Raw genomic sequence first — 25,119 nt, forward strand, 5'->3', positions numbered from 1 at the left:
AAAACTTAGAAAAATGCCATGTTTTGCATCTATTCATGTTTTAACAATAATGTTTTCCTCGTATTGCTGCAAACAGTTATGGGAGGGAACAAAGAACCATGTTTGCTCTCTTGAGATATAAATGCCCAAATAAAAAATCACCCCCCAGCAATATCCAAGGGACATGAGGAAGCCAGTGCAGAATGCATGCTGTGTTCTCACCCGCCAGCAACATCTAAGGACCAAAAAAAAAAAAAACCCATAAAGCCCCTCATTGTTTAGAAAAGGGCTAGACGTAAGCACTCCCTGTGTCGAGTAACAGGGCAGTGTATGTCTGAGTACGCAGCACAGTTCCCTGTTTCATGGGCCCCTCTCCTGTCATTCAGCACCAGAAGCTCAGGCTGGGGGATTTAAGTGTCATGGTTATGACTACAAAAGTACTGACTATTAAAAGTGAAAACTTTAGTTAAGAATAAAGTGGGACTTCTCACTGTTGTGGATTTGGCATTACAGCACAATAATGACAACAGTGAGGATGACAACACCATGGCACTGTTTTGCTGCTGGTGGCCTCCAGCAGATGCTTCCATTCACTAAACACTTCTTCCCAGAAGGGGAACACAGTGCCTGGGTCCTGCAGGCCACCTACTGCTGTGCACCATCAGATGGCTGCCAGCAACAGATGCCAAGCCAGCACACTGCTGTCTGAAGTCACCACTAGTTCCAGCAAGTACAGGCCTCTAGCCCATAGGAGTGAAATATACCAATAGGACAACTTGCATTCTACCATGTCAGAGACATGTCAATTGTGTCAATCAACTGCTAAGCAGTTTCTTTCTTTGGCCATCCCTGAAAAAACAGAAAAAAAAACTTGTTACAGAACAAACACCAGAGAGAGCAAGAACGGACTTGACTTTTTTAAGTCAAAGGAGAATGCCAGAGATGCCTGCACAGATTAAACTTTTGTTCTCTTTAATTAAAATATTTTATTAGTCATTAAAATCCATTAAAATTCTCAGTATTCATTTCCAAATAACCAGGAAAAAGGCTTCTTCAATTTGCCATATCAAAGTGCAGGCTTCAGACAGCCCCCACTGCCCACCCCACAGCTGAAGAACACAGGTCCAAGCAGGTCAAACCACCACAGCCATGAAGCAAACAATTCCATGTCCCCTCCTCTCACTGCTGGAAGGACAGCGCTCATTCACAAGCACCAGGGTTGATACTCATGGCGGCTGCCCATCACCCACTCCTAGCACCACTCATCAAATGAGCTGGGAGAAACCCACTGGAAGCCCCTCAGAAAACACAGAGATGGCCACCGGGATCTCCACTCAACACTCCCCATTCAACAACTACTATCTCAATGTGACACCGTGGCCATGTGAACAGAGATGCACTTGCAGCAGTAGAAGCAGCGCAGCAAATGTCTGTGCACACAAGCAATGCTCCCTCACTAGACCTCACAGCATTCTCTGCATCTCCCACACATGTCAACAAAGATGCATTCTCAGCTGAAGCAAGTGATAACTTTATTTAAGGAGCTCAAGAACTACATGGAGAGTAAACTCATGTAGTTGATCCAGCCTGGCTTACTGAACCACTCCCTCTGCTTCCCCTGGGAGTATTTACACAGTAGATCAAAAACACCTAGAGTGATCGCAAGCTCCAAAACACAAAGCCTATCTGCAATACACCGTGCAGCAAAGCACAGGGATTCCTCCTTCCAAACCCCCTGTCCCAGGGTGTGCAAAGATGAAATGTAAGGCTTAATCTACAGGTCTGCAGAGGGGCAGTGGTACATCTAGCAGCCAACGTGATACACCCATGATCTGGGAGCACAGTTGCTGTCATGACCATGAAGATGGAGATAAACAACGTCCCTCTGTTCCCTCAAGCTCTGCCTCTGCTGAATCTCCCTCTTCAGTGTCATCAGGTTCTTCATGCTGTCACTTGTGGGCAACAGACATATGAGTCAGGCATACACAACTCCACTTTGTCTGCACAAGCCTGTTCAAACCTCAGGGCACTGGTTTGTCCTCCAAGTTAAACAGAACAACCCACATTTCTTAAATGGTGAAAAGAACATCTGGAAATCACTTTAAACATAAGATAGAAGTGACTGTAGCCAAACAAAATGCTCAGAACAGCTACAACCCAAGCCTCACAAGACAACACACAGCTCACACAGCTGCTGCCTGCAGCAGTCAACATGCCACAAAGCCATCACTTGGTGCAGAAGCACATTAGGCCTTGAGTAGAAGACTCCATACGTCCCCAGAAGAATTGCCACCCATGGGAAAGTCAGTACACAAGGGGAAGTTTCTCATCAGAGCACCGCCCTTCAGGTCCTAAGGGAAAGTAAAAATCAGGCGCTCTACAAGAATTAAAAACTCCAGTGTTACCTGGTCTCACATTCAGGAAAATGTGCTCTGATATTTTCTCAACTCCATTATGCTTTGCCAAGCACTGGTAGCAGCCCTTGAATGACCTCTGTACATTCTTTATAATGATACCCTTCTGTGGATTGGGAATGAATGTCATGTTTTTGGGGAGAGGTTTGCCGTCACATTTTCTCAGGGTGAAATTTAAAACATCTGGATCTGTTAGTGGGCACACCAGCAGGATGTCACTGTCTTCTTTCCCATAGATCAGAGAATCAACAAGGAAGAGCACATTTGGATCTGTGAGGAAACACAAAGACCTGTTAGAAAAGCTGACACTGTAGAGGGTATTTCTGATCATGCTAACACTGCAACTGGGCACTTTCTTCAAAGAAAGTTTTACATTCAGCCAATAAAACTCAGTATTACCTAGTTCAAGTTTTTCAAGAGACATTAGCTTTTGTCTTAAAAGAGCAGCACAACAGGAGATGTGCAGTAGCATTCAGTACCAGACACACTAAAGAATAATGTGCACTAAAAATAATCCCACTGCTTCTTTGTTTGCAGATGGAAATTTTTTTTTTTTTTTTTTTTGCCTTGTTTAGCTCCAAACCCCCACCATCCACCCTCACCAACAGTAAACAGATTTTCACAGACCATTAAAAGTAATTTGCTTTTAGCTTGTGGCAGAGCTGTAAAGTTTCATGCCCACAAGAGGATTCCAAAGAAATTTATGAGCAAATGGAAGTTGAAAAACACCAAAATTACGGTTTTCACTTCTGTAAAATACATAATCTAAATCAACACACATTGCTACCAGAGGAAGCACCAAACAATTTCTCTCTCCCTCCTCCCTAAACCAGGGGTATTTTTAGCCTCTGTAGAAGAACCTTCAGAAGACATCCAAACAGCATATCTGACTGAAAAACCGTCAGGTATTTCCTCCCAAGATAACTTCTCTATAGCATTTCGTCTTGGCCAGCCACATAGCTGATGACCTTGAGATGCTAACAACCTGACCATTAATAGCAAACACAACAAAAAAGGATGATGAGACTACAAACACTCTGTAAAAGCATATTTCAGCTCTCATCTGTCCTCCCTACAAGGTAGCATGAATTAGAATTGTAGAAACAGAGGAAAAAGATTTTGTTTTTACAAAACTGGGCTTGTACATCTTGAGTGGCTACAGATCAAACAGGCCATGATTTAACTGAGAAGACTTAGAGAAGCGAGTTCAGATGACAAACAATATGAATCTGGTTTGAGACAAGAAGTATCAGGTTGAATACAAAGCACATTGTGTTTAGGTAAAGTTTGTTAACTACAAACGCTGTTTTCTAGGAGAATGAGGATATAGATTTAGCCTCTTTTGATATTGGAAGAACGCACAAACTACAATCTTTGAAGCATTAGTTTAGAGCTAGAGAACTGACACCACAAACAGAAATGGAAACGTAAAGCCCGTCTGAGCAGATCTGAAGTGTCACACTTTGCACTCCGGGTCACACAGCGACAAGCTGTGAATAGCTGTAACTCCTAAGCTTGTGGACTATGGACTAGAAGGTTCTTCTAGATGTCCCTCCTCACAAAGACATAACTGATTGCTTTCTTGGGAGTCCACTTCCTTCCCAGTACAGAGCCAAGATATCTTCACTCTATGGAAAGCATGGCTCCCTAGGGGAAAAAAAACAGGTGTTCCTGAACACAGAACACTGCAACAAAGACAGCTGGAACTTCAGAAAAGGCTTTGTGGGGTTAAGCAGATTCATTGAGAAGTTCTCTTTCCATCTTCTATCTCCTCCCGGAAGGGAAATCTCACATTCAGAAGACATGATTCTCCATAGAGAATCCTGGCATAAATAAGGCTGCTTGTATTCATGTTCTCTTCTTCACAGCTTACCACCCAAAGCATACTTTGGTATGTGTGTGCCTTCCTTGCTTACCTCAAATTTCCAGCACAAGATGTGGAAGTGCTTACACATTTCTCATGTAAGACATTGCCCATGTCTGAAAAGATTTGAAATCAAGAATAGATGACCTGATCTCTTATGAAAGTGTTTAACTAACTGGATCTTCATTGAACTTACTTGGACAGGGACACAAGCTGCTTCTGTAGATGCAATACAGCCACTTTCTGCAGAAGCAGAGAGGTGAAAGAGGTATGTGCCTACAGTCTGTCAACACTGTATCATCCTTGTGATCAAGTAGATCTAGATCAGCATATGAGATAAAGACCTGCCACCATCTTCCGTGTCACTTGGAGCTGTGCAGGACTGAGGCTCTCCTTCTAGAGCTTTAGAAGGAGATCTCCTTCTAGAGCTTTACTCTTGGTCCTGTTTTCTCTTCATTTTCAGTTTTACAAGCACAAAACATACGGGGTGCTTATAGAGCCTCATAAGTATCTGAGCTCATGGCACCACCTTCAAGGTGTCCTGAGATGTCACTGAACCACCACTACAATGGCCATCCTGTCTACTGTCAAGAACCTGACAAAGTGAAGCTTGAACATTTTTCACACCATTAAGACAAAGAAGTTAACAACAAATTGCATGAGGACTACACAGCTTCTCTGATGCTTTGGTAATCATGCTCAGTGGGAGGGCTGCCTGCTGTGCTAAGGTGAAGGAGTCACTGGCATAATGGAAGACACAAATGTATCTATGATCACAGCTGTCTGGTATAATTACCATGACCTTCATAAAGCAGTCATGGAAGATAAAGTCAACAACATATGTCATGTATGGGTAAAATATATGCCAGATTTCCTTTGGTCATAGTCTAAGAGAAACACAAGAGGTCAAGAAAAATCATCCATGGTAGCTGCATGGTTATTTGGACAACTCAGGGGCTATGCAGTTGTGTAAGTTGTATGCTCAGTATGTCAGATATCTCTCCTTGAGAAGACACTCTTCACCATGCTGTGCTTGTATCTCCCTGCCATGAAGAACAGCCTTGCAGGAATTCCTAAAGGACCGGCAGGTTTCAAGGGAAGCTCTCTGAGGTAAACACTGTTGGATGAGGAATGCTATCTCTGAGCAGGTGGAAGCTGTAGAACTTCTTTCCCTCAACATTTCCAGAGATAGGTCAAGCAGATACAAAACAACTGTCTTCCTTAGAAAGAAAAAGGGAAGCCATGAAAAGAGAATGCCAGGAATGCCGAGCTGTCAGTAAATTGGCAGCTTGAGGACAGCTCATGAAGTCACAGATCAAGAGCCAACAAAAGCGCAGAAGAAACCTGAATAAAATGCTGGACAAAAAGGAAGGGTAATAAAGGATGGGGAAAGCACATCAGAGCAGAGGCATTTTTCCCCAAGATGTTTCTGAACAGACAGAAGGTAGATCAGGAGCTAGAGGCAGAGGTATTATTTGTTACCTGCTGGCTTAACCCTGAGAGTGCAGCCTCAAAAAGCCGAATCTCTTAGCTGCCTCAATAAATCAAAGCCTGGGGCCAAACCTCACATGACTCTATATTGATGGATGGCATGGAATTAAAAAAGACATTTCCATACATACTGCTTGTTTCCTCACAGTACAACTGACACACACAACTGACTTAGGTCACTTGGCTGGCTTCTCGATCAAGAGCTCTGGTATTGTATCTCACCACAAAACAACAGTAATGTAAAACAAAACTCCTCCAGAACTTTGAACCAATGAAAAAGCCACTGCAAGCAATGACTTTGTTGTCTGCTGGACGGGGAAGAAGTTTTCTCGTATCAGACTGTGTTCTCTCCCTGTGCCTCAAATTCATTTCCTCTTCCAGCATTTATTGTCCTGTTACTTTGGAAATGAGAAAGGGTGGGAGAAGCAAAAATAATTCATTAATATTTACCTTTAACAAAAACATAAAAAGAGTTCACAATACTCCCTTTGCTCTTGCACTCATATCTGCCTATGTCTCTGATCGTAGCATTTTTGGTGTGCCACTCTTTCTCATTGGAAATCCTTGTTTTTGCCGATGGATCCGAGTTCTGGAAATTCCAAGTCACGGGTCCTTCCTCATTGCACTTCAGCCTTAATTCCTCCCCCTTATTCACAACCAGTGAGGATTCTTCATGAGGGACTGAACCACCTAAAAAAACAAAAGCAGAAAATGTCTGTCAACACAATGCTTTCTGTTTTTTTTTTCTGCAATGAAATTGCTATTTATATACACACAGTTAATATTTGAAGTTGATTTTTAAAAATAATGAACTCCAAGGGTATTCCGTATAATTCTACAGACTCCTTTCGCATTGTATGACCTTCTGCACACACATTGAATAACCGCTGCAGATGGAAAGTGGTCTTTAAAAAACTATGTATCAGTTTCTGCAATGGTTTGGCTTCTGAATGGGAACAGACCCAAGCTATTTAAAAATTAAATTCAAGAACATATGAGCCTGATTCTACATGGCAGCACTTTTAATCATTCTTTGTCATTTACTCAGTATGTTGCCAAGAACTAAACTTTCCTTGCTCAACAGTTATCATTTCTAGCTGCTCCCTCATGCACTCAGAAGCTCCACTCAATTAGAAATGTCCACTTTAATGAAGGCACTGTCACATACTTTCCACACTTGCTTATTTCTTTTGTGGAGGTAGTGATTTGTCATTTATTAAACAGACAAACAAACAAACAAACAAACCATGCAGAATTTCCTTCATTAGTGTTCCATACCAACACTACTGAATTACTGTGACTGAGGCACCAAACTCCCAGCCATCACAGCTGTGAGCTCTTAGCACGTCTTTCTCTGAATATACAGTAACACAACTTTATAAAAGTTCTCCAGAAATAAATCTGTGTAAAACTAGCAGCCTCAACTCACAGCTCCCAATCACAATCCCAGATTACAATGTGTACCTGGAGAAAGAAGCACTTTCAGGCTTCTCTTGGCTCCATTATTTAGATCCATCAAAAAAGTTTGCTGTGTTAGCATACCCTGATAGGAAAGGGTCAGTGAACGTACAAAATAGAGTTCATAGCTGAAATATCAGAGAAATTCTTACTGGCATGGACCTGCCTAAACGTCACAATGATGTAAACAAATACTGAGGTAGTGTTAATGAACAAGCCTTTCTCCTTCAAGAGCAGCTCTTTAGTCCTACAAATGACCCTTAGTTTACAATAAGTACAGCTAATGTCCCTCTCATGTGAAGCACAACTATGCAAAAACTGTACAACCTCCCCATCTAGTAGCAGAGTTAAGTCACTGAAAATACTAGCTGAATTCAAAAGCATTATCTACAACTCATTTCAGAGGCTGAATTTTCCTACCTACACAGTTGACAACAGATATTCAAGCAAAACAATCAGATAATAAATTGGGATGAGATTATGTTGTCCAGACTTAATTCAATTATCTCACAGCTTTAGTTGCTCTTAAGAGTGCATACTGCATTGAGACCAGCTCAGGAATCGCCCCCGTCCTGGCAATCCCAGTAGCCAGAACAGAGTGGGAAGCAAAGTGTGATCAGACCAATACAATCTAATTCCTTCATGGTCTGGGTTTTGGAGGGTTCACATTCTCTTATTCTCTCTTCACCTTCTTCTGATTAAAATTTGTTTATTACTGCTCAACCCAACAGGCAGTTATTTTTCCAGCACCACCACAAATTTCCCACTAATCCTCCATATACGTTTCTGCAACTGAATGTATAAACAAGCATCTTAAAAATAATAATTGTCAGAAAGAAAGGTAAAAATAATCCACCACTTTTAATTTCAAATCTGCCACCTCAAAATACAGCTGTTTTGCAGCAGCTAGACCAAGGAGTGTGAAAGTCCAGTACCTCCAGAGCAACAGTCCTGAGCCAGCAGTGACTTTGCAGGCAGGAAAGCAGGAAGAACCCACTGCTCTGAGCAGAGCAGCTTGACGCAGACAGAGGCATGAAGACCTCTGGTTTGCAAACCCCTCAGATGAGAGTCAGCAACACAGCATCTGAAAAGGCAGAGGGCAACGACCTCTTAGAAGGTTTCAAGAAACACTGCTAATGTGCTTCATGGGGATCCCCTTCCCTGATGACTTCCCTGATGTATCCCACAGGGCGCTGGGTACTCCAGTGACAGATGACACAAGCTGTGCAAAGCAGCCAAAGTGCAGTGCTGTATGGCCTCTCTGGCACATCCTCATGCTGCAGCTGAGATGCAAACACCAATGCTTCACCCTCACAGCATGCAAAGGCAGCTGTCCTTCACAAGCACCAGGGTTGATACTCATGGTGGCTGCCCATCACCCACTCCTAGCACCACTCATCAAATAAGCTGGGAAAAACCCACTGGAAGTCTCTCAGAAAACACGGGGATGGCCACCAGGATCTCCACCCAACACTCCCCAGTCAACAACTACCATCTCAAAGTGACATCATGGCCATGTGAACAGAGATGCACTTGCAGCAGCAGAATCATTGCAGCCAAACATCTGTGCACGCGAGTGATCCTCCCTCACTAGACCTCACTGCAGCCTCTGCATCTCCCACGTGTCAGCAGAGAAGCACCCTCGGTGGAGCAAGTGATAACTTTATTTAAGGAACCTGAGAACTATATGGAGAGTAAACTCATTTACTTGCCCCTGAGGAAACACTGAGCCAGCCTGGCTTGCTGAACTGCTCCCTCTGCTTCCACTTCTCCCAGGAGTATTTATACAGCAGATTAACAACATGCAGTGACTGCAGGCTCCAAACAGTCTGCACACAACCTGCCTGTAGTGCAATGTGCTGTGCAGCCAGATATGGGGCTTTCCTCCTTCCCAATCCTACTGCCCCTTAGAGCACAAGGGTGCATGGAGGTGAAATGTAAGACTTAGTCCACAGGTTCACAGAGGTAAGGGACAGACCACAGGCAGGTGCTGCACAGAACGAAGTCTTAACCAACCTACAAAAGCAGCGTGGATCTGCCTAAACTACATGCATCAGTGTGATGGACATAAATGCTGAAGTGTGCCGCAGCAACAAATCTGTCCCTTCCAAAGACCAGCTCTTTAATCCTACCAGTAACCATGACCTCATGCCCTGCTAATGTGTAGCAAAATATTGCACAGTTGGTCTTGATGCATGATATCCATGTCTGAAAGAAATATTTCTCAAAAAACATCACCACTTGACTCTTTAAACACTCTCTAGGGCTCATTTCAGAATTTCCCTGCCCACAACAGACTCTCAAGCAGAACAATCAGATAATTACTTGGGACAAGATTATGTAGTTCAGACTTAATTCACTTATCTCACAGCTTTAGTTGTTCTTAAGGTGCATACTGGATGAGATCAGCTCAGGTAACTGCCCTTCTTCCTGACAAATCCGAGGAAACAAAGGAAGGTCAGACCACTACAGTCTAATTCCTTTGTGGTCTAAGCTTTGGGGGAAGTCCTTGTTTTCTCCCCATCTCCCTCTGATTTACCTATTTACTTACAACCCTACAGGCAGGCAGTCCATCCATGCCTGTTTTTCCAGCATCACCAGAAATTTTCCACATGAGGTCCACTAATCCTCTACACAAACTCACAACTACATAAACAAGCATTCTAGAAATAATATTTGCCAGAAAGATTAAAAAAACCCCACACATTATTTCATACTTTCTGTAACATTTGTGACTTTTATCTACTCTTTTCCTCAGTATTGATCACCATTCAGGTTAAAAGTTCAAATTTTCCAACTTTCATTACCAGGACCATCTAAGCAAGTTGGTGGGTAGTTTTTACAGGTTGTAAACAACAAAGCAAAGCATAACTCTGTCTGGGGGCACAAGAAATAGACTACACACTGGAATTGATGAAAGTCGAAGCCACCACACACATTTCAATAAAATATTTCATGGGCCTTTTTATGCAGCCTGCATTTTCTCTGCAAAACAATTTACAAATTTATCTAATGCTTTCTGCAAAAATATTTCCACAGTCCAAAGTCACCTTCCAAAAACAAGGTATCTTCAAAAAAAGCAAATACAGTGTTAAGAACAAAAGGTGGCAAAAGGAAGGACCATCAGATGCATTTATTGCTGTGTTCCTAAATATTGACCATATTTAAAAGAGAATTAAAGAGGTGCTTGGAAAGATGGGAATGACTTTGTATCTTCCGTTTGGAGGAATAATTAAATAGCAGAAATCTGTAGCAGTAGGGAGTTTAACCAACAACTTGTAATCCAACGTATTAATCCCCAGAACAGATGCCCATCTGCCATTTCTTGATCTTTCTCAGATTGCTAATGCTCAGTCTAAGATTGCTCCACTTGCACCACACCTGAAGCACAAGGGTGCTCTTCAGGCTCACTGTTGCTCTTCTGCATTCCAGTAACACCAATTTTAAACATATAACCATGATGGTAACACTAATAAATTGCACTACCGATCTCTTGCAGGCTATATGCTGGGAATGAGACATGGAGACTGCTGTCCTCCTGACGCTCCATGTTCACCCAAGGAAGAAATGACTTTGCCAGTCACCAGTGGGACTGCCAACTCTCTGAGCAAAAGGATGAAGGAACTCACAGCTATGTTTCAACTGAAGATTTCCAGGTGCGGGGCAGATACAGAGTGAGGATGTATACTGGCATGCCTCCGCTCTCTCATTACCTTATATCTCGAAACAGTGCATAAACTACAATACCACTATTCAGCTGAGTGCCCCAGTCTCAGAGAAGCCCACCTTACCACAGGGACTGTGCAGGACAAGAAGAAGCAAGGCATTCTGTCCCCTACCCCCATGGCTCCTGGGGGCTAGGGGGAGCAAATGACTGTGCTGTTGGCCATGGTCCCACCATGAAACACACAACCCTCCCCATATGCTGCATAGCCAGAATACAAGAGAGGGGTTCCAGATGGTCCTCTGGAGTTGTCCTTAGGAGCAACCAGCAAGTAATTATAATATGCTAGCAAACACTTAATAATTTACAAAATAAAAATAATTACCCATAAAATAAATCACAGAACTCAGAGTTGGACAGCCCTCATTTTGGAAGTTCTAAATCTGTGTCCTACAACTAGAAAAAGTCACTTCTTTTGATGGCCAGCTTTTCTTTATAAACTAACAAATTTGAGTTGAAAATTATAGTGCTGGGATCACTTGTGAACCAGGCTGTGTAACTGAAAAAAAGAAGTGGAATATATGAATATATTACAAGAAGCTTCCTAAGTCCTAAAAATGGATGGAGAATGAGAAATGAGAGGGAGTATAGCACTAGTGACTTTGGCATACAGAAAGAACATCTGGAAAACCAGGCTGTAGGAGGTAGAAATGAAACAGCTCTAGATAATACTGATAGGAAATTCAGGTCAAATTGCAGGGATATGATTAAGGACAGCAGAATGCTCCTGTAACAATTAAGGGATGTGCAAACAAAAAAGCTTTGGCTAAGGAGTGTACCATCCTGGAAAAAAGTGGCTTATTTGGGAGTTTTCTTGGCCTCAGCCACAAAACTGCTATAGCAGGGAAAGGCACATCAGGTGCACAACTCCATCATGCTCATAAGTGACTGCAGACTGTCTCCAGCTGCTCAACAAAGGACATTGGACTGCCATGGATTAAGATGAAAAGTCAGGTAGTGTGGATTTTATTCCCAGTTCTACCATAACCTTAGGCCAGTAGCTTAGTCCTTGCTTCCTTTTTAACTCTTATCTAAACATTAAAAAGATAAAAAAAAAAGAAAACAAGCAAAAAAAACCCCAAAAACAAAAACAAAAGGAACCCACCAAACATGCCTTGCCCCACTCCGTTCCACTTTAAATTTATTTCCAACACCTTCCAGGACTTGGGCTTCACAGCCCAACAACACAGCTTCACAGTACAGCCACTATATATCTACGCCTAACTATAAGGATCTCTCTTTATGTTTCTACTGCCGTATTGGTTGTTGGCTAAGGAGCCACCACATTGACCTGGGGACTCAGCCAGTCACCCTGGGCTTGTGGTGGCTCTGCATGGACCAAGCTGTCCCAATCACCACCACGACGTGTGCCAAGGCATGGCCTAGCTTGGGGTCCTCTGCTCCCAATCCTCCATGTCTACCCCTCAGATCTCCCTGGACACAAAGGAAATCAGAGATGGCAGGTCCCAACTGCCACCCACGTCCCATCTCATCCGATCTGCCAAGCCCAGAACACAGGCAGTGACCTGCCAGTGTGTTCACTGCTATCCTATGCAAGCAGATTCCTCCTCCAAGCCTTTCCCACGGCTGGAGGCACTGCAAGGGCATAGGGGTGCTTAGCCTTCTGCCTCTTCCCCACATGGCCCTCCACAACCTCTACAGTCACTGGTCATCCCCCATAAGTTGTGCAAATATCTCCCATTGAACACAGTGCCCTCACTTCTGTGCCAGTTAACGTTTTTGCATGACAAACACACTGAGGATCTAAACTTCAAGGACAAAGTGACTTTTGTGTAAGATTGCAGAGCCTGGATGCAATTACACTACTCTCTTCATGCCTGATCTTTCTGGGCACTGACTTTGTTTCAAGGGATATCGCACAGACCTCACTCACCGCATTTTTCAGTTTCTCATCTGCAACAACACAAGAGAGCAGAAACAAGAGATAGGCTTTATCAGTTAAAGTAGTAGCACTGTCAAAGATGCAGTGGTCTAGGGATATCAGCAAGGCATGGCTTGCAGAGAGGTAATATCCTCTTTCAGCATGCCCAGTGCTGCTGCAACAATGAGTACGTTTTCAGATACACAAGTCTCCTGCAGGTCTGAAAGACAAGCTGAAGCAAAAGCAATTCGCACTCACATGCAGAAGTCACAGACAAGGCTGTCCATTTTTTTCTATGCAATACCAGTTGGCCTAACTGAAGAGTACTGCTGTCCCAACTCTGTTTCTTATTTGTGAAAGCTGCTCCACTCTTGACACCTGCTATTCTGAAGCTGAATTTAAGACCTTTTCAATTAGATTTGTTTTGTCCTTTCATTTTATGCTCCAAAGAAACCAGAGTGTAAAACTTACATGTTAATCACACTGAAGCAAATTTAATTTACTCTGGTGTATATAAATCTCCCAGATTTTTTCAAAGGAGAGATGCTATCATATGCTTACTTGTTTTGTTCCGCTTCACTAAACAGACAATCTCCCTTATGCTAGATGTAAAGTTTAGCAACGGCAAATGTCAATTTTCAGTGATTTGATCTGAAAGCTACACCACACACCACTGCAGCTATGCTGCGGGGAAAAACAAGGCCAGCAGTATGGCCTCTTTGCAGAACAAACCATCCATGCCAACACCCAGGCTAGTGTCCTCAAAGACATAGATCAAAAAAGACCAAAGACACGACTGTTCCCTGCATGTATATATGAACCTCAGCATATGTGAACACAACTCCTAGCTGACAGAAATGCTGACCTGCCCCATCTTCATCTTGGAGACTGAAAGCTAACTTAACAGTCACCAAGCATGTATTTTAGGGTCTAGACTGATTAAACTGCCCTGCAGACCCAACTGTTTTGCTTATAATGCATCTGACAGAGTCAGTGCCATCTGCAGACCACCAAATTGTCCTGAATACTCCACATTTCCAGTGTGGAAATACTCACTGAAGCTTTGGATCATCTGAGGCTCCAAGTTAAGAAGCAGAAAAGCAGAGGAGAGTATGAGTGGGGACTTTGATGCTTACCCAGTTGCATGAGGGCAATCACTGCCTCCTCACACAGTGTTCCCACTGCCCCAAGCCCTTCATCCCAAGGGGAAGGGAACAGCAGTGGAGAACTGGAGAGGGCAGGAGTTTGGAGCTCACCTCTCTAGTGCTCAAAGCAGCAGCCAAAAAAGACTTCTACAGGCAGCATGACAGAGAAATGGGTATCTCCCAACACGAAGAGCAAGTATGGAGCCAGCCAATTTCACCCAAGGCAAACTCCAGAGAGGAAATAGATGGAGCCTGGAACAAAGGTTGTCTTTATCATCCATGGAGGTTGGAGTGTGAGGAACCACAGGAGCAGAGAGGTCTGGGCTGGGGAACACTCAGCCATGCCACCTCCCTTTGCAGTGACATTCCACAGGAAGGTGGCTCTGTGTCTTAGTACTGCTCTTACACAGATCTGCATCCCCAAATATCTCATGCCCTGTGAAGGTGCTCCATAGGTCAAATAAAAGCGTTGAGAACAGCTCAGACAGCTACAGTCAAACAGAGGTCACCTGCCTTCTGAATTACACATGGTTAAGCAGAAACAGCAAGCATGGGGCAAGGTAGCAACACACGGCAGGGAAGAACACAAGGCCAGTTCACCTCCTAACCCCTGCAGATCCCAATCTCTGAGAGAAACATTCACTGGAGCTTCAGGCAGGATAAGTGCAAGTGGGTAGAAGCCAGCAGGTCCTGTTGTAGGGTCAGCAGCAATTAGCAAATGCACCTAACTGCATTTGGCTTTCTCATTTCAGAAGCAGGCTGAGCAGACCAAGTGCTGCACATGACCCGCAACACAAATGTGCAAGAGTTGGTTTAGAAGCTAATGCATAGCTTGCTTGAGGCTGGAGGCTGGAGGAAGTACCTGCACCTTCCAGAGGCAGGATATGAACCTTCCTCTTCCCCAGCTTTTGTTTTTCCTTGCTGGAGCAAGGAAACTCAAGCCATGCAAAAAAGACATCAAACAGCATGCCCTTTCTGACTGACATGACTTACTCTGCTAATGCAGTCAAAAAAGGCATTCTGCAAAGGCAGACACAAAGCTAAACACAACTCTAGTTCAGCACACATACAGAAAAACCACAGCAGCACCAAACACCAAGCTCCTCCCATAGCTGCAAATGACAACACCTGAATAGTTTTTCTGAGAAGTCAGAGGTTTGGGCCTTTTTCTGTCTGTAAGAGCACCCTATGCACTACAGCATTCTGGTCACTCATCTTGCTGTGCTATGGCCAACGACCTATTCTGACACTCTGCAGTCTTCTGCAGCCAAACTTCCTACCATAGGAGGAAGCTACAGTGTGCGCATGAACAAAAGCAGAATTCAGTTTTCTAAGCAAAAAGAATGGGCTGAGCTTAGAACGACTACCTGCTAATTCTTGTTCAAAGTAAAATTATAGAAGAAAGATAAATAAAAGTGTATGTGCACACATTTAAGTATAATTTGCAGGAGGAAAAAAAAAAGAGTAATTGCTTGCCTCAACACTTGTCAGCTCACATATTTAAACAACATTTAGACTGATTCTTACTTCTTCAGAAGTATTTCCTTTTACACCTCTAATTTCCAGAATTACTTATTAAACAGCTGTTTCTACAGTTTTGCAGCTGCTAGATAAATAAATAAACAAATTATAAAGTACATATAGAGAACAATTAAAAGAAGTGCACTAATGCACAGGGTATACAAATGCAGCTGTCACTCATCCAGCCTATTTCTTTTATAGCTTCTCCTTCTCACTTCTTTTTGCTGACATTTACATTAAAAGGTGCAGTATCTTTCAACTTCCATTTTGAATGAATGTTCCTTGTAATGAACAACTTGGGTTTAAAAGTGTGTTTTCTGAAATCCATCGAAAAGGTGGTTTTAATGGAGATAAATGAGAAACTGAAGAAAACGAATCATTTTGCAATCTGAACTAATGCCTATTTGGAAAAGGCTCAATTGAGGAAGGAGATGTAAGACTTCTGGCTATGAGAATTATAATTATTTCAAATCTTGGCAGTAATTTTATCAAATAGTAGCAATTTCATTAAAAGGTGCACTAGTAATCATCTACATAAGGCCTCTAGGGAGGAAAACTTACCAATAATTGCATAATTCTGTTATCATTGTTCTTATGATGGACCACATTAAATACCACAAAGAGAAGCACTGCTTTTGACTTTCTCTAAATATTTAGTTCAGTACTTTTTCCTAGAAATTACAGCAATAAATAAGAATTTCAGAGTAATAAACATGTCCTCCAGATTTACAGAAGAGGCACAGATATTTTTCATGTACACATACTGCAGTTCAGAAGATTTCTGGAGGATCGGCGTTGGACTAGATGACCTTTAGGGGTCCCTTCCATCTCAAGTGATTCTATGATTCCTTGGCAGGTTCTTCAGAATCTCCAGGTGAACTAATCCAGCCCTGGGTAATCATGCTGACACGCAGCGAGATCTGTCAGTGACAATGTCTTGGAAGTGCCTTGAGTACAGAGATTAGGACACATTTCTGACAATCCAGTTTCATTTCTCAAGTCTTCTGGCAAGGAGATACATAACTCAGCCTTTTAACTTTATCTCCAACATCAGCAGAAGTCTTACATATATCTTGACTGCGATTTATACTTTCTTTCCTAGTTGTTAACACAGCCCTACCACAAACTGCACGCATGGCATACTCGAGAATAGGTACTTACTGAAGAAGTTGTCCTCCTTCATACTCTCGAAGAGATTGATGGACGAAATAGCACCCTGCTGTGAGCACAGTCTGAGCACCTGCTTAAGCAGGAAATCCCATTTTGACATCTTTTTTGATGGTATTTAGTTTACGGGAGGAGAAGAGAAAAACAGAGTTTACTTCTGCTCCTTCAATCTGACCTCTTTTATTGTGCTGCATACCCCAACTCCTAGGTATGATGGCATTAGCATTACTGCTTAATCAGTAATTTTATATATAATACCTGGAAGTCAGACATGCTATGGAATAGGAAACTTCAACAGCTTGTGCTACTATGAACACTGCTGGAAGGAAGCTTTTATTTTGTTGAAGATAATGTGATTTCTTTTCGATGTTAAAAAGTTGTGCTCATCCAGGCCCAGAAAGCACTTTTGTGCTGTATAAAACAGCAAACAGAGAATTGAGCAGCAGAAGTAATGGAAAGAACTGGGCAGCCACCGAGAAGCAGAAACAGAAGGCATTAGCACCAGCTGCTAGTTCAGAGGAGCATCTACAGTTCTAAGGCAAACAGACTCATTTCCATCAGAATCAGCACATTACAATGCATATGTATTTTAATATTCCATTAAAAATGACAGTGCAGAATTTATAGTGCATATTTTCCTTTTAAAATAAAAAATATTCTAAAATTTTGAATCTACAAACTTACACGTTTTACTTAAAAAAAAAAAGGCAAAATATTACTCAAGCTTTACATCTGCCACCAACATTTTAAAGATAATCTGATAACTGAACTGATGGGATCCAGCAGCTGAGCACCTCCAGGCAGGTTGTGCTGCAGTGACAAACCAAGCAGCCTTTGGCATCCAGAGTTTCCTAGCAGGTGCAGATAAACTATTTTCCTTACTTCAGTTCATGCAGTACAACTCAATTAAGCAACTCGTCCATTCATGGATGAGCTGCTGAAAAACAAACACGAATGCTTCTTCCCACTTCCATTCTAAGTATAAAAAGGATGAGATCGGCTAGTTTTGAAATTTTTGCAGCGTAGTGATTAGGGACCGCTGGTTTTGACTACAGCTAGGGCTTTCAGACATTAATTCTTTATTTCAAAACATTTGTCAATGAGTTTTTTCTTTGGAATTGGCTGGCTTCTAAGTGCTGCCATTTATCTCAACAGAAGAACATTTCAGAATTCTGTTTTCCTCCATTGTAATCAATGCAAATCGTAAGTAAAAAATCAATTATCTAACAAATGTCAACACTTTCTGTCTTCACACTAAAACATACACGTGAAGAATCAGTATACGTGTATATACAACAAGCTACATAATTGCTTAAATACATGCACAGTGATTAATCAAACTGAGTATAACATTAAGTGCAAAGGCAATATTTAATTAAAACTCTCTCAGTGGTAATAAAGGAGGTTAAACCTTTCTTTACAAAATGATTAAGTACAAATGCAAAACAGTTAAAATGAGGCTTACTGTTGGCTGATTTAAATCATGATTAAAATCTGCTTTGCAATGCCTTGAATCAAATGGCAGCATGCTACAGGGGAGGTAACAACCTCGTTAAACCTGGAAGCACTACATGGCTCATCTGGCATCGGACGTTGACTTTACACATCCTCTATGGGGGATGCAAGCAAGTTAACGACGGCTGAAGACAACAGACTACAGAAGATGTACTAAAAGAAAAGAAGATTCAAAAAAAAAAAAGAGGCTAAAGAAGCTGTACTTGATTTCTGTAAAAAAATCAAAGAAGTGATATCAGTTGTCAATATGTGAAATGCTGTTGTGTATCCAGAGGAAGGTGATGAGCAGTTCATTGTGTCTACCAGAACATGGGGAAAAAAAAAAGAAGAAAAAAAGAAAAAAAAAGGAATTAAGCAACAGCAAGGAAGGAGAGGTTGGACAGCAGAAAAGCTCTGAACTGGAACAATTAGTTAAGCAGCAGCAAAAACAGGTGGGAAAATCTTTACCACAAGTTTCTCTTAGAGCAAGTGAGGCTGGAGCCTGCCTGGCAAGATGTACCCTATCTGAGCCCAGCAAAGACCAGGGATGACCAGATGATCTCTGCAGCCCCTCCAGCTTCAGTCTTACAGCTCTGCAGGAATTCTAGTACCTGCTCAGTTTCTTAGAAACCCAACTGCTGAAATTAGGTTAATGTGATGTAACGCACAGTTTATCTAGCAAAGAATGAAGTTTCCAGTCCTGAGGGCTGAAGACAAAGGCTTCCATCCATGAAATCGGTGCACCCATTAAATCCTGAACAAAGAAGGAGATTAAGAGAGCCAAGTGCTAGTTTTCAATCTCATGATCTGTTCAGCAGGAGCCTTGGTTCTGAATGGCCTAGGTATGTAAATGCTCGAAACAGTGCTGAGTTATCACACAACTGACCCAGATTGCTTCTCCCCCTCCCAAACATGCAGGCTTTGCATGACGGAGATACTTGCAAAGTGTCTTTCCTACTCACTAGTTTAATTTCTTCTTGCAGAGTGGCTTTGTAAAAAGCTTTTCCGGCAAGTCCACTCCATGACATGAAGTGCACAGTCACCCAGTGTGAGTGGAGGAGCACTCTTGGCATAAGTTAATGACAGATGGAGAAAGAAAGGAAATATAGGACTAACCTGGCATTTGTCAGGGTTCCAAGGAACCTACAAGAGATGTGTTATGTCTGTCTATCTGATTTCCCTTGAGTTTTCACATCTTCTTACTTTAAATCAGCCCACGTGTCCTCTTTATCACTCAGATTTACAGCTGTCAGTGCCTAGCTGACTTACGAGTTCCTCTCCGATCAGATATTTAATGATTGTATTACATGATTAGGGACTCAGCTGTCAGATGACATATCAAATCATAGACTTTTAATGTTGTCATCCCCCCAATGACAAAACTCCCTGTCGCTGATAACACTACTAGATGATGCTTTATTTTAGTTACGGTCTCCAGGAAGGATCTGTACAGAGCAGCCTTGTAGTTGCATGGCATGTTAGCAATGTTAGAAACTCACGTGTTATTTGTGTGCCTCTTTTCTGTAAAAGATAACATAACCAAGGGCCCTACGTGCTCTACAAAACAAATTCTGTTGTGACATTAAAATGAACACTAAAAATCCATTTAAAGGTATATCTGAAAACCTATGTTTACAGAATAAATCAATGCAATCCTCATGAGTAAATCCAGTCAGAGATTAACAGTTACTGTGCTTTCTAATTGGAATAGCCTAGAAAATGGGAGTCGCTTTCTCCCTTCAAACACAGATGTCTGCACTCTTGTGCCTTTATCACTAACTGCAGCAATCTTGGCCAGTGGACAAACAGCACACTTCAGCTGCCATTGTGCCTGGCAAGAAGCCATCAGGACTGATCACATGTCTAAAACTGGGCTCATTTGTGCCTGTTTGCAGGTTGCACTGTTATGGAGAGTCATGCACCTTTTGGAGAACCTCTTCTTGTTTCCTAACATTCGTTGAAAAAACAAAGCATAACACTTCTGCAGTAAGGTAACATAGAAGAAGAAAATTTGGTGTTCAAGTTCTTCCTGTGCATGTGTATTCTCTTCAGACTTGCTTTAATAAATGTCCCAAAGATGTAACACACTGAATATGGATCACCACTTTCTAATAAGCCTGGTCTTTAGCATCAGATCTCCTCTTTCACATAACACACAGCAAACACCTTAGGCTCTAAGGTCAGAGACTCAACAGCAGGCTCTGAGTTTCTGAAGGTCAGAAACAAGTACAGTTTTTTTTCTGTGCAGGGGTTATATTCAGAAGGGCATTAAGAAATTACAAAAAGACAACGTTTTATACTTAAACTGAGAGGGTTCTTACAGTAAATGCAATGCATTAGGGCATTAGACCTCATTTCCTCCAGCCATTCTTTGAACAGCTGAAAGAGACTTAAGGAAATGAGTCAAAATCCTGGAAGATGTTTGTACTACACCAAAAAGAAAACAACATCTGTAAAGTAATGCGTGTCACATACGTGGAGCAAGACAATGTGCAGCGCTTGATCTCTGCTGAGGCATTCATCTTCATGAGCACAGAGAGAAAACAGCTGAAAAGTGCCTTAACCTTGAGTAATTACTGCCTCTCTTCTACAAGATTGCTATCAGATTAGATCAGTTGTCATGTGTTGTAGATAAACATATATGTTGTTGAAACAATTTGGTACTGTGAAGTACTTGTTTCATCCAGAATCTGTTATTCCTTGCCTTCAGATTACACCAGAGTGTTCACTGAAAGTTCAGGCTGGAAAGAAGCTTTCCTTCAAACTACAAGCGCACAATATTTGGTATGTAGCTCAACAACCACAGCTATGCCTTAGAAATCTTTGTAATAGCTTGCACTAACAAAGCATTTAAGAACACAGCAGGCTCAAATGCAGAGAACACAGAGGTATCATCAGAGCCTCTCACAATACACAGAGAAAGGGCAAGTTGTAACTATGAGAAACTCCTGACTGTGACTCAGAGATTCTTCTGAGATCTGTCCCATCCTCTGCCTCTGGCTGCTGTTTACATGTGCTTAAGACATATCCTTTATGATTCCACCTGTGTCCTGGTGCAATATGTCACTTCTGGAGGCGAGTAAGGATTCTTCATTTGATCCACACCTGCAGAGCAGCACTGTTGTTCCAGAAGGCAACAATCAATAAGTTTCTGGTGGAAAGCCCACGGTGAGCCAGCACTACCCAAGCATCGTGCAGCTGTGCACATCTGGCAGCAAGAGGCTCTATCTTCAAACAGAGCACAGGGAATTCCTTCAGTCCCTGCAAATGGTACTCTGACTGGATGCAAATGTGTGCCTCAATCCTTGCCAAATTTAACACACTCTTTGTTATGAAGCCTTAAGAGAAAATCACTTAGGCACTTGTTAGGAGAAGGTTCCTGGTTGTAACGGAAGGAAAAGAGTCAAGTATTGAGCAATCCTTGAAATTGCCATTCTACTCTTGGCAGTGGCCTTAGGCCACATATATGTGCAGGAGAGAGAGGAAGGTAGATAGAAATGAGAGAGCAGGGAAGGCAGGAGTTTTGGATAATCTGAGGGGGTCAGGTTAGTGACTGAGTGACAGCAATCAGAACCTGCACAATGTTCCGTCTTCCTCCATCAGTCCTCCTCCCTCCCAGCTGCCAGGTGTGGGAAGCATTATGGACACAGACATTCTTCCCTCTGGGCACAGAGAGAGCCTTCTGCTACTCTGCAGCTGACTGCAAAAAGGGGAGATTGATGGATGCTGAAAGGAACCGTGCTCAGCCTTCCATGTCCATCGGGTGGAAACACCACACAGCCTCTGGTGGAGCACTGGGGACAGGGAGAGCCCTGAGGGGACAGGAGAGGAACGCAGAAGAGATCATCGCAGAAAACTGCATCCCTAAATGGAAGGAAAGATGGAAGCACATGCAAGGAAAACAAAAAATAGGAAGGAGCTGTGGACAGATGAGATGAATGGTTTACTCTCTGAGAAGTTACTTAAAGCTTTGTTTTCTACATCCTCCTTTCCTATCTGCAGCCAAAGGAAGAAGCTCTTGACTAAAAGCCAAAAAAAGATACTTAATATAAGTTTGTATATGTGTAAACAAAAGGACAGAGAGAGCTCACCCAGTCCAAGTGTCTGCAAGGACACACAGGAGCAGTCCTACAGCTCTGCCCTGGCTGTTACTTCTGGTGTCCTCCAACAGGACACAAGCATCTGCTGTGATGCTTCCTGCAGCTCAAAGCTAGCCCTAGTATCCTACACCTGTGTGATAAACAGATGTTACATGCATCTACCCAGAGGCACTTGTCTTCTGCAAGTCCCTCCACATGCAGCACCATGTATTTTTGTCTACACCACTTCGTCTGACGTGGCTGTGAGGTGATACATCTCCCACAGGTATACATCTGACCCAGAACCAGAGGAAGCATGGAGAGGAAGGTCCCTCCTTGCCCCTACCCCTACATACTCCCATGACTTCCAGGACACTGACAGTTACCTAAGCTTTCCTTCCAGCTGGCAACAGTGAGAGGAAGGGAAACCTTCATGCACAAGCTAGAAGTACTAGAAGTAAGGAAAGTTGGTGGGTATTAATGAGCGAAAGCAGTACATTCCAGAGAGAAATGTCAAGGAATAACCCACTGATGGGTATTTCCTTTGCCAAACAGCATGTTTGCAAATTTTGCAAATTTGCAAAATTGTTGCAGTTGCTTGTGGATACTCTGAACAGGAAAGCCCAAACCGTCAGCAATCACATTCTAGCTGCGAGCATCAACAAACAAAGGGAAGCAAAACAGAAACATTACCCAAGCAAAATATTCACAGAAACGCTGATAGCTCCACGACTGCCTCACATCTCAGGCAAAGCGCTCACACCAAAGCCGGCCGCTGTCGGCTCCCTGCGCTGAGCTCTGCAACGTGGCCGCAGCGGTTCTGTCGCCCGGCATCCCTCCTCACCTCCTCAGCTCTCTCTGAGCTAAGAGCACAGAAATACACCTTGCGCGTCCTCCGCTCTGACGCGCTGCGTGCGCTCCTCGGGCGCCACTGTGCCACCGGCTGCTCCAAAAGCCATGTGCGAACCCGTCCTGCGCCGCAGCCCCGTGCTGCATTTAATGAACTCAGGAGCGGGAAACTCCGGCTGCAGGGAAGGGAACCCTCGGGTCCATCACCCGACATACCAAACTTTTTGCCCGCAGTGCCCCCGAAGAGACGGCGGGCCCTTCTCCCGGAGGCGGCGGTGCTGAAGCGACGCGGCTCCGCTCCGAGCCGGAGCTGAGCCCGCGTCCCCCCGCGACGCCCCGGGCACGCTTCGGCCCCGCCGGGCAGCGCGGACACCTGACGGCGGCGGCCGCCCTTCGCCTATTGTTCCAGCAGCACTTCACCACGGGGACATTTTGTACCGATTAAGAGATAGTTTATTGTCAAAACAGCCCGGCTCGGAGAGCTGGGGGTGTGCACCTTCCTGACCCCTCTCCCCAGCGCCATACAAACAAAGGACTTTCTTTTTTCTTTTCTTTTTTCCTTTTTTTTTTCTCCCGGGGCGTCCAGCGAAACCGGCTGCCGCCCCCCGGCCCGCCGCCGCTTCCTGCAGCCTCCCCCTGCCCCGCTGCCCCGCGCCCGGCCGCGGCTCCCACCTGCGGGGATGAGGCTCAGCAGCAGCACGGCGTGCGCCAGCTCCCAGGCGAGGTGCGCACCCTCCATGCCGCCCCCCCGAGCCCGCCGCGCCGCGGCTGCCGCTCGCACCACCCGGCGCGCAGAGATGCCCGAGCTCCGCGGGAGGCTGCGGAGTACTGCCGGCCCCGCCGCCACCAGCGGCCCCGCCTCCGCCGCCCGCCCCGCGCCGCGCCGCGCCGAGCGGCCCCCGCCCCGCCGCGCCGGGATGGGCGCAGGTGAGGAGCTGCCCCCCGAAGGGGCGGTGAGCGGGGAGGGGGGGCGGTGAAAAGAAAGAATCCTACCTCCCCCTCCCCCCCCCCAACCACCCGCGCACACACCCACGCACCCAAATAAAAAAATATTTAAAGAAGAGAGGAGGCTTCGTGGTACGTGGGGGTGGGCGCAGGGCTCGGGGAGAAGCAAGTATCCCCCAAAGGGTGGGTGCACAGCGGTTTGTGTCGCACTCAGAGCCTGGGTGGGCGTGTGAGCACCAAGCGGCGCTTCTGCCCGGCCGGGATCGAGAACTTGACCCGCCTGGGGCTAACCCGGCGCTATGGGTCGGGCAGAGTACAGAAGTGAGATGCACGGCATGTTCTGTGACACAAAAGGAAAGATGGAAAGAACTGGTATGGAAAAGAGAAAGCTGACAGGGAGCTTAAACGTGGAAAAGGTTCTTACAGAGAGGATTGCAAGCAATTGTTTTTCACGTCCCTCAAGGGCAAGATAAAAGTAATCCATTTAGTTACCAGCAAAAAGCAAAAGAAATAGCTTAAATGTTAGGAAAGCACTTGCAAAGAGTAAAGAGAATTTAGTCTACAAATGCATTGAGCAGAGGAGGTGGTGGAATCCCGTAGAGGGAGTTTTTTTAAGTACGGGTGAGACAACTGTCAGGAAGGATCCAGGAGCACTTGCATGTGCAGCTGGAGAGGCAGATCTCTGCAGGCAAAAACCCTACAAATTGCAGCAACGTGTGCTTTGGCTCTGCTGTGCTTGTCAGTGCCACACATGTGGTGTGTGCTGCCCAGGTGTTCACTGCTCAGATGTGCAAGGACAAGTGGGGATGGATCATGCAGGCTGTCACACCTCCAGCTTACAGGAGGATGGAGTGGACATATGACATAGCCTTTAACCATGGAAAAACATAGATGTAGATGTTGTGAAATGTGGCAATACAGATCAGAAAAGTTACTGAAGGTAAATGACTCCTTTTTTGTGTTGTTTCTCTTCAACTTCTTTCCTTTTTCACTATTGTCAGATTTTTTTCAAGGTTAATAGCATAGTCCCATATGGTCCCCCATTAGATGAAAGTCTTGTCTTATATGTTTAAAATGGCTCTCTCCATTTCTTTGCTCTCTTTCATC

General features: G+C 43.9%; 1 protein-coding gene across 1 annotated transcript in view; it reads right to left on the bottom strand.

Moving 5' to 3' along the window:
* Window positions 1-23,806, bottom strand: part of KIT (KIT proto-oncogene, receptor tyrosine kinase) — a gene marked incomplete at both ends in the record, with an annotated part of 50,208 nt that extends 26,402 nt beyond the window's left edge. Inside the window, 3 exons of the mRNA XM_079534718.1 lie at window positions 2,385-2,663; window positions 6,199-6,438; window positions 23,740-23,806. Coding sequence (XP_079390844.1) covers window positions 2,385-2,663; window positions 6,199-6,438; window positions 23,740-23,806 — 586 coding nt within the window. The remainder of the gene's footprint in view (window positions 1-2,384; window positions 2,664-6,198; window positions 6,439-23,739) is intronic.
* Window positions 23,807-25,119: the final 1,313 nt, after the last annotated feature.

This window comes from Tetrao urogallus (assembly GCF_951394365.1).
Source record: "Tetrao urogallus genome assembly, chromosome: 4".
Taxonomy (NCBI): domain Eukaryota; kingdom Metazoa; phylum Chordata; class Aves; order Galliformes; family Phasianidae; genus Tetrao; species Tetrao urogallus.